At 50.6% G+C, this 9,925-nt stretch overlaps 1 protein-coding gene across 4 annotated transcripts in view; it reads left to right on the plus strand.

The window, feature by feature from the left end:
- The window catches only part of SH3GL3 (SH3 domain containing GRB2 like 3, endophilin A3), a 98,212-nt gene extending 91,122 nt beyond the window's left edge, over positions 1–7,090 (plus strand). For all 4 annotated transcript variants that reach the window (XM_029951720.1, XM_029951718.1, XM_029951719.1 and 1 more), the window contains one exon: positions 6,441–7,090. In XM_029951720.1, coding sequence (XP_029807580.1) covers positions 6,441–6,646 — 206 coding nt within the window. In that variant the 3' untranslated portion in view covers positions 6,647–7,090. The remainder of the gene's footprint in view (positions 1–6,440) is intronic.
- Positions 7,091–9,925: the final 2,835 nt, after the last annotated feature.

The following is a 9,925-nucleotide window of genomic DNA, read 5'->3' on the forward strand; positions in this document are numbered from 1 at the left end:
CGTCAGGGAGCATCAGCAGGAAGACCCCGGGGACAAAGGACAAGTTGTCCCCAAGGAGGGGACACCGTGGAGGACACAGCAGAGGTGTGGCTTCCGATGGTGGGGACGCGGGTGTCCGGGCACCTCGCCGATGACTGCGTCTGGCCCACTGTGGAAGACCCCCACTGAGGACGGGCGCTCCGGTTCTGCCCGGCCGGTGGGCTCCGTCCGGGCTGACTCTGACTCGTCTGTGGGGGGAGCATGCCCGCACCATCACTCAGGTGGGCGGGAGCTTTAGTCCTCCTCAAGTGAGCTGAGCTTGCTTGCGAGTCTCCATTTAGACCAGCGGCGGAAACAAGTTAATCTTTTTTCCATTTCTACTGTTGGCCAAAAAAAAAAAGAAAGAAAGAAAAAATTAATCTTTTTTCCATCTCTTCTAATGGTGGAAAAAAACATAATCTTGCCATTTCAAGGTAACTGGGTCTCTTTCAATAGAAAGTAGACTATCCATTTATTACTTGGTCAGTTTGGGGCTTCCGCTCGGTCAGCTCCGTTGAAACCCCCTGTCCGGCCTGTCGGTTTGCTCACCGGCCCTCTCCCCCACGTCTCTGCCCCGGGGTGCTGCCCGGGTGCCGGGGGAAGGTCACCGGGCCTCGTGGCGGCAGCGAGGAGGCTTGTCGGGGCCTGGCCCTGCGGTCCACGCCTCCTGCTCTGCCCTGTGGGGTCTCTGCACCCTGTGTGCCCGCCCCAGCCAGCGGCCTTGGTCCGGCTGCCCCCCCCCAGCACCTCCTCACTTCCTGGGAGGACTTGAGGTTTGTTCACGGGTCTTAGGGGCCCCCACCCACCCCACCATTCCTGCCATGTGGCCCCCAGCCCGGGTTGGGCTAGAGCCCTTGTGGGGGGGGCCTGCCTTCTCCCAGAATTCCAGTGGGAAGTGGGGCCTAAGACCACCCTCCCACCCTGGGTGGAAGCTGGGGAGCATTTCGACCCCCTTGCCCAGCCTCTCCTCTCTCCAGCCTCTAGAAAGAGCCCGTCCAGCTCTGGGCGGCAGGAAACAGCCCTGCCCTCTCCACGGCTTGTAACAAGATCTCCGCGCTCTGAGCTCTTCGAATCCGGTTCCTTGGACCCCAGAAGTCAGTCTGTCTGGCTGTCGGTGTCTCTTTCTGCCTCTTAAATCTCAGGAAAGCGTACCTGGCACTGGCATGAAAGCCTGGAGGCCTGGCCTTCCCGCCGTTTCACAGCTGAAATGGCGTTGTTTGCAAAGGCGCTTACACGCTGTGGCATTGGCCGTGCCATTCATGTGCGGGCTCTACCCTTTCTGGAAAGTTAGGGAGGCCACAGCCACCTGGATTAAGGGCCCGGACAGCAGACGGGACCCAGCATGACAGATGCATGGGAGTGATACCCCAGAGCACGGCCTGCTGCCCGTGTGACTCAGGACGGCCAGCCCACTCCGGTCGGTGTGGATTCGCCCGCGCCTACACTGCCGGAAGTGTGCTGGGTGCTGGGGGTGGCGCAGAGCTGGCTGGAGAGCCGGGTGCTCAGGCCTCACCCGAGTCAGGGAACCGGGGCCCAGGGGTCTCTCCACTTGGCGGTCTTTGGAGAGATGCCCCGTTTGAGGTTCATTTGCTGATGGAGTGTGATAGGAGGGCTGGTCACTTTCCAGCTCTTAGAAAGTCAGGGCGGGCGGCGTGGCAGGGGTCCCTTGCCCAGAATAAATGAAGTGAGAAGTGAGTAATGCATCTTTCCCCTGATTTGTTCGGCGTGTGTGCCGGGCGTACACACGCTGCGCATGCGGCTGGTGGTCAGGATAAGTGCACGCCTGCAGTCTAGCATTTATTTTTGTCACTGTAGGTAGCGTGCAGAGTAAGTGGGAGAAAAATATATATGCTTAGACCTGTAGCCGGGGCGGTAGCTCATAGAATGTCTTGGCAACCCTCAGTGGTGTCACAGATCATGCAGGAGGTGACGTCAGCAGGGTGGATCACAGGCTGGCGTCTGGAGCCCGGGGTCTGGGCCTGGCTCTGCCAGTCGCCCTGGGGCCAGGCCGCTGTGACCTCTTAGAGGCATCACTGCCTCTGCTTCAAAAAGAAGGGTTTGGGGAGCCTGGGTGGCTCAGTGGGTTAAGCGTCCGGCTTCGGCTCAGGGCACGATCTCATGGTTCATGGGTTCAAGCCCCGCATCAGGTCTGTGCTGACAGCTCAGAGCCTGGATCCTGCTTCGGATTCTGTGTCTCCCTCTCTCTCTGACCCTCCCCTGCTTGCACTGTCTCTGTTTCTCAAAAATAAATAAAAAGCATTAAAAAAATTTAAAAAAAGGAAAAGAAGGGTTCATGGAAGACCACCAAATACCTTTCCAGCACCACCATTTCGTGTCCAAAGACATGTTTCCAGGCCCACCAGGCGGTTTGGAAGCTGCCTCCGGCTCCCTCTTCACTGCACTGGTGGGGCGAGAAAGGCTAAAAAGACGGTGATGGCTCTTGTGGCCCACAGGAAGACAGGTGTGGTTAACCAAGGTGACTTTGACTCAGTGGCCCCCGTTGCCTCACCCAGCGAGGCTTTGCGTTTCCAAGGGAGGGTGAGAAGCTCTGCAGGCTAAACACTCCCGTTTCCCAGCATGTGGAAGCAACTCCATGTTTTCCTGTTCGAATCAAGATCACGAGCTGGGCCTCCATATTTAAATCCTCCCAAGGCCATCGTTATGACGGAAGGCAGACAGACACAGAGTCGGGGTGGGATGGAGGTCTGTCATGGAAGGAGCCGTGCAAAAGCTAGAAACATCTGGTGCATTCTAGAGACTGCAGTGCCGGTGGGTCCGGATTCCAAAAGGCCGGTCTGCCTGTAAGTCACCACGTGGGAGGGAGCTTCCTGTCTAGAGAGGAAGACAAGGATCCCCTTCTCCGCCCTGACCGCTCCCCCCGCAGCTGAAACTCCGTGGCAGTCCCAAGCTCTGCAGGAAGAAAGCAGAGGGCAGGGAAGCCCTTAGGCCCGTGATTTGCTGCCTTTGTTGGACACTGGAAACCGTGAGAAAAATGTAAAAGCCCTGAAGTCCAGGTCGCACTGTCAGAGCTTCTGATTTAATTGGCCTGCGGCTCAGATGGGCCGCGGGCTCATGCTGTGGTGCGGCCACATCGGGAGCCACTGGAACAGGAGGGCGGTGGCCCGGAGGGAGGGTTGCCCCGTCGGTCAGAGAACCGGGGCGGCCCGCAGTGAATTTGCTGCCCGAGACAGAGGGGCTTCCACGTGGCCAAACGCAGAAATACCCAAATGTGTCTTCTCTTTACGTGGACGTAAAGGATTTGGTGAGGAAGGCACACAGTCTCCAGCAGCACTTGCCTCAACTCTCTGTTGAAGTTAGAGAAAGAAGACTGTTTCATAATAATAGAAAAAGGAAATCAAAAGAAAAAGCGTGAAGGAGGGGGCAGAAGTGAGCTAAGATAGGCAGGTATTTCAGCCAGGGACAGGGATTCAGCTCTTCTGAAAGGACACAGACTGTGGACCCGGTGTGGCCTTGTTCGGAGACACTGCCCCCCTTTGCAGACCCCACTCTGCTCCTGTGACGAAATGCAGCCGGGAGGTGTTGGCTGTCGGTGGTGCGGAGTTCTCCCGCGTCTGGATGGCCTGCTCTGTCCTCTGGCGGCGGCCTCTGTCCCTGGGGCGGTCACCATGTGCGTCGGATGCGTGTTTTTCCGGGGGTGGGGAGGCGGGGGCTTAGCTTTCCAGCCCCATCTTCACAGGGACCGTCACACCTGCTCTGCGTTCACCAGCGGTCCACGCACTTGACCCTCTGGTCAGGCTTCAGCTCACGTGGCCGGGGCAGCCTCTGCCCTCCTGCTGCCCTCTTGCCTGGGTTCCTCCGCAGGGAATCGTGAGAAGTGCTGAGGCCACGTGTCCCTGTTAGAGGCCGTGGCGACCTGGACGGGGGCCAGCGCACCTCCTTCCCAGACACTCTTGGGTCACTGTCATAAACTGTCTGAGAAAGCACTCTGTGTTCAGAAAGCCATCAGCCTAGATAACAGGGGCAAACTTTTTCAAATCTTCCAGAGTGAATATTTTAGAAAATGGTGGGGGGAGGTTATTTTATAAAGCTAACATGCTCCGATACCGTAATCTGACCAGAATATAAAATGGGAATAATTTTGCTTTTAAATAGAGATGCAAAAATCTTCATTAGGAACAAACTCAGACTAGCTATGGGATGAAAGTTTAACACAGGGTAAGTGGTTTTCAGGATACACAGATCATCAGTAATTTAAAAATGTTCTAAAACTAATCTTAATACTTAAAATATGATCCAGTTAAAATCAAAGTGAAATTTTAAAAAGGGATCCGTATGCCCAGCATGGGGCTTGAACTCATGACCCTGACATCAAGAGTTGTGTGCAGTACTGACGGAGCCAGCCAGGCGCCCCCAAATCAGACTTTTATTGGGGAGGAGAATCAATACATTGATACTAAAGTTTGCCTGATTGAATAATTTCATGACAATAGGAAAATTTGAAGGATTAGAACGTGATGAGGAAGTTACTGATTTACTTATTAGTAAATCACATTTACTCGAAAGCTACAATATTTAAAATGATACCTTGTGGCAGGTGCCTTAATGGAACAATGGGGAATAAATAGAAAATCTCGAAATCCCTCCAAGTGCACATGACAATTAAATATATGATAAAGACGACAGTAATATTTGAAGTCAGTGGAGGAAAAACGGATCATTTAGTAAGTGGTGTTGAGATAGCTCCTGAGCGTCGTTGAGAGTAAATCATACCTCTATTTGCCAGGATCCAGTGGAAGTAAGAGTAAACATTTTCACATGGAAAAATTAAATCATCCTGGGATTAATTTAGTTGAATATGTACATGTGAACGTGGAGGGGGAACTAGGGATGCACAGGTTGGTGAACTTGACCTGTACGTATGCCCAAACCAAACAGACCCCCTTCCCTGCCCCGTGCGCAGGACACAGTCCAGAACAGATCGAAGAAAGCACGACACACTGGGAATAATGCCCATATCAGAATGACAAAGCGTTAATATTTATAGTATAAAAGGGGCTCCTAAAACTTTTAAGACCAAAAAAACAATAGACAAATAAATTGACAGTAAATGTCTGAGAAGTCTTGGAAGAATTTGTGTCCCATGAATAGCAAATTTCCTTCTGAAGTTTACCCCAAGGAATAACTAATTGTGCATGTTCATAAGTAAACATGTATTAGGATATCCTTTAAGGAGTTATTTAGGAAAGTCAAGAGAGAGCAACAGAAAAAGAAGAAAGGAAGAGAGAAAGAGGGAGGAAGGAGGGAGGGAAGGACCTTCACTGTCCACCAATAGGAGGCTGGTTAAAGAAATCGTGTCCTTGGGGCGCCTGGTGGGCTCAGTTGGTTGAGTGTCTGACTTTGGCTCAGGTCATGATCTCTGGATGACATTGGTCTCTGTGCTGACAGCTCAGAGCCTGGAGCCGCTTCGGACTCTGTGTCTCCCTCCCCGTCACTCTCTGCTCTTCCTCAGCTCACACTCTATCTCTGTCTCTGTCTGTCTCTCTCAAAAATAAATAAATATTAAACAAAGTTAGAAAGATAAAAGAGATCTTGTACTAATATATTGACAACTCTCAGCAATTAAAAGTGACTCTGGAGAAAGAGTCACAATAACATGTCTAGGCATGTTCTTTCATGAATATATTTATGTAAATACATCCACAACTATATTCGGTATGACATCTGGGAGCTTCTGGGAGATGTTAATTTAACATGCGTTATCTCTGGGTTAGTGGGTTACGGCCGACGCCTCTCGATACTGCATCCTTTATTCCCTCCCTCCTTCCTCTTCTTCCTTCCTTTCTGACCATTGTCTGTTTTAGTTCAGAAATTAAAAAACAACTATTTAAAAGCTGCTATTCCTCTAAGAAGCGCAGCACGTCAGGCCGGTCTGCGCATAGTCTGTTCTCTTTGGCACCACATCGTGCCTCATTCCAGCTCCCGGTCACCAGCTCTGGGAAGATGCCCTGTTTCCTCCTTCTTTGAGCTTCTGAGCTATAAGTGACTCACCACCTTGTCTCTGTCCTTCACATGTTGCACATGTATTGTGCGATCTCCACAAAGAAACCGTCAGCTCCCTGAGGATAGCGCTTGGACCTTGTAGGTCTGTCTCTCCTCTCCCTTGGGCTCCAAGGCAGAACCAAGGAGCTGCTTCAGGAAGGTGGGCTGGGGCTGACTCCTCTGGAGGGGAGTACCCAGGGGAGAAGCCATGGGCCTGGGAGGTGGCGAGGGCGTCATCTGGCGAGGGGCAGCAGGGACAGATCCCGAGAGCTCAGCACCAGTGGGCCGGGCTGAACCAGCCTTGTGGGGAAGGAGGCAAATGACCCCGCTGCTCATGACTCCTCCAGCTCTCCACCTCCCCCTTCTCCAAAGATCACGTGTCCTGCTAACTTGTACTTTTTGTCTCCATGTGACGTGGACAGGCTCTAGCGTTCCCATGGACCAGCCCTGCTGTCGTGGTCTCTATGATTTTGAGCCAGAGAACCAAGGAGAACTAGGATTTAAAGAAGGAGACATCATTACATTAACCAATCAAATAGACGAAAACTGGTACGAGGGAATGCTCCACGGGGAGTCTGGCTTCTTCCCCATTAATTATGTTGAAGTGATTGTGCCTTTACCTCAGTAAATGTGGACCTCCTGTCATAACTGAAGTGAATTCACACCAGTGTTCCCTCCGTGTGGTATTCTGTGACATCTGTGCTCTTTGACCCACTTAATGACTTTTGTATGTGTGTTCTCTTTATAATGTATTTTGTATCACTTTAATTTGTATAAATGATGTTCTTCTCTTAGCCACACGAAAATATACTTTCCTTTCTCGCTTATTGTCCTAAAAGCCTTTGGTTCAATAAATGTACGTGCTTCTCGTTGCTAAGAATAAACCGCACCTAGCGCAGTTATGTTAATGAATTGCCTCTCTTCCTCAGCTCCAACGGAATGCAAAATTTGAAACTTGAGAGATGCTAAATATTTTGTTTCCTGACATTACTGATGTCATGTGGCCTTTCCTTCTGTCTTAGCTGACCTGTGAATAGCCCAATAAATATGACACACCATGTTGGCAAAAGGCCGTGCTTGTTGTTAATGTGGAATTGACTTTCCAGCGTGGTGTCTGGCTGCAAACTCCCCCTGCGCCCTGTGGCCGACTGCGGGGGGCGGGGGGGGGGGGCACAGCGAGGATGTGTGCCTGCTCCTTCCAGACGATGTCCGAGGTCTGAGAGGGGGCTTTCACTTCCCCTGACGCAAACAGCACACTCTCCGTCCGGTTCAGGGAGAGTGCACTTCTCCACGCACCGTCAGGTTTATTCAGAAAAGAACCTAACGCAAGTTTCTGCTGCTGCCAAGCATGGGGTAGGTGTTTCCAGCAGGTCCTGTTGGGGAAGCTCTGGGAGGGGCAGGGGCAGGAGGCGGGTTGAGCGCCAGTCACAAGATGGCGTAGTTCGGTCACGTAGCATGGGCGCAGCTGTCCTGTGCGGGGGGGGGGGGGGGGGGGGGGGGGGGGGGGGGGGGGATCCTTTCTCCTGCAGAGAAGGAAACTCATTGGACGGCTTGCTCAGGGTCACATGACCAGGCGTGTTAGAGGCGGAGTTTGAGCTCAGATTATTCACTGCCCCCCACTACTCACGGAAGCGCTCACCCAAGCCTCCTGGACCGACACTGTGTCTCAGTGACATTAGTAACAAATGCCCAGAGGCCAGGTTGGTCTAAGGTGACCAAAACCAGATTTCTCAGTCTTCTGAGTCCTTGGTACATCAGAAACCCCCAACATCCTAGATAGTTCTCTTCCCTTCTTTTGCTATCGGCCCCCCTCCCCCACACCTTCTCCAAAACTGTTGTGTAAACAGGGTCTGTCGTAAAATAAGAGTAACGGCTAACGTGTCTCGGGTTCTTACTGTGGCCAGGTGCTCCTGGGCCTTTAAATGAACAAACTCCCTTAATCCTCGTGACCGTCGTTCTGCAGGTAAAAGAACTGAGATGCAGCAAGGCCAAGTAGTCTGTGCGCAGTCACAGAGTCAGGAAACGCCAGGGCTGGGCTCCTAACCCCGGTGGTGTCCTTCCTCTCCTGCGCCCCGCACCCCTGTCCCACGCCCCCTCTCCCACCACGCATGCGCGCACATACTCACAAGGGAGCTTTTGATACGCCATCGCCTTTTCTCTCCAGCTGCCATTTTGAAACGTGTCACAGAGAAAAGTCCAGAACCATTCTTGGTGCCTGTGACAGGCGTTGCTGTCCTGTCTGGGAACTAGTAATTGCAGTCACTTGAGAGCTATAGACTGTGGGGGGCGCTTGTGAGGTTCTAGTCAACGGCTCCCCTCCTTCCCTTCTGAGCTCTGACAAACGGGGCCATGGTCACAGGAGAACTTGCACAAAAGGCTGTGTCAGAATATGTAGCTTAGGATGAAAGCAAAGCACCTGCTCACTGAGTCCCAAAGGAATCCCACACACCTAGTCTGTGGACTGTCCCCACCTCCACATGCAGGGACAGAGCCTTTAACACTGAGTGTTCCTGCAGAGCTGCCAGCAATCAACACACATTCCGGGGGCTCCTGGGAGGCTCAGTTGGTTCAGCATCCGACTTCAGCTCAGGTCATGGTCTCATGGTTCATGGGTTTGAGCCCCACGTTGGACTCTGTGCTGACAGCTTGGAGCCTGGAGCCTGCTTCAGATCCTGTGTCTCCCTCTCTCTCTGCCCCTCCCCTGCTCATGTTCTGTCTCTGGCTCTCCCTCTCAAAAATAAATGAACATAAAAAATTAAAAAGGAATGCACATTCCCTGCCTTCAAGCCACTTTCCAGGGAGACCGAAGGCTATGATACTCGGGCCCGGTTGCTAACCTGAACTCAGCCACCTAGCTACGGCTATTTGGAGAAAATCCGTCCTTAATGAAACTGGGAGAATGGGGAAAAGGTATTGCTCTCTAACTCTGGGGAAAGGAGGCAAAAAGCATGCCTCAGAGAAGACTCAAGCTACCAGAGGCCCAGACAGACCTATATCGAAGGGAAAAGGGAGAAATATGTGGAAAAAATATCCTTCATAATGTTTTTAAAAGTGAATTTATATCTGTGCAATAAGGCAAGGAAAAGAAAAAAAAAAGTAGCCTAAAGGTCGAAAAGTAAGAAACACAGTTGTCTTTATTTGCAGAAAATAAGATTGAATATGTAGAATATTAAGGAATCTGCAGGAAAAAATCTAGAATTAATATGTATATGTACTAACACATATACTGGTATATATACTAATGTAATAACATGCATACTGCAAATTTGTCAAGATCCTGAGATAGTATACAACAACCAATTATGTTTCTATACACTGGAAACTGATTGAATATTAAATTTAATATTGTAATAGTGAAAAGCAATGTCATTTGTAATAGCAGCAGAAAGTACAAATACTTAGAAACTATTTGAACAAAAGATAAGCAAGACCTTGACCCTGAGAACGATACAGATTTGCATATAAAAACTGAAGACCCGATAAATGGAGAGAGAGAATATTGTGAAAATGTTTGTTCTCCCCAAAGTGATTTATAAATTCAGTGCGATGCTCATCAAAATCCCAACAGGCTTTTTGTTTAAACTGACTAGCTTTTAGCTTCTGGCTTCTAGAATTATAAGGAAGTGCCGTGAGCAAAACAGTGTGGAGTTAGCGCAGGTTTGGAGAAGTAGGTCAATGGAACAGAACACAATGTCTAGAAACAGGCTCTTGTAGATATATATGGTCCGTGAGTTCTCAGTGAAGGTGTTGAGATAATTCAGCGGGAAAGGAAATAAACTTGGATCCTTTTCAACAAAGCGAAATCAACTTGGATCCTTACCTCACACTGTACATTACGATTTGTTTGGAATGGATCGTAGAGCTAGCCATAAAAGCTAAGACCTTGAAGCTTTTACAAGAACCCGCA

This window comes from Suricata suricatta, chromosome 9 (assembly GCF_006229205.1).
Source record: "Suricata suricatta isolate VVHF042 chromosome 9, meerkat_22Aug2017_6uvM2_HiC, whole genome shotgun sequence".
Taxonomy (NCBI): domain Eukaryota; kingdom Metazoa; phylum Chordata; class Mammalia; order Carnivora; family Herpestidae; genus Suricata; species Suricata suricatta.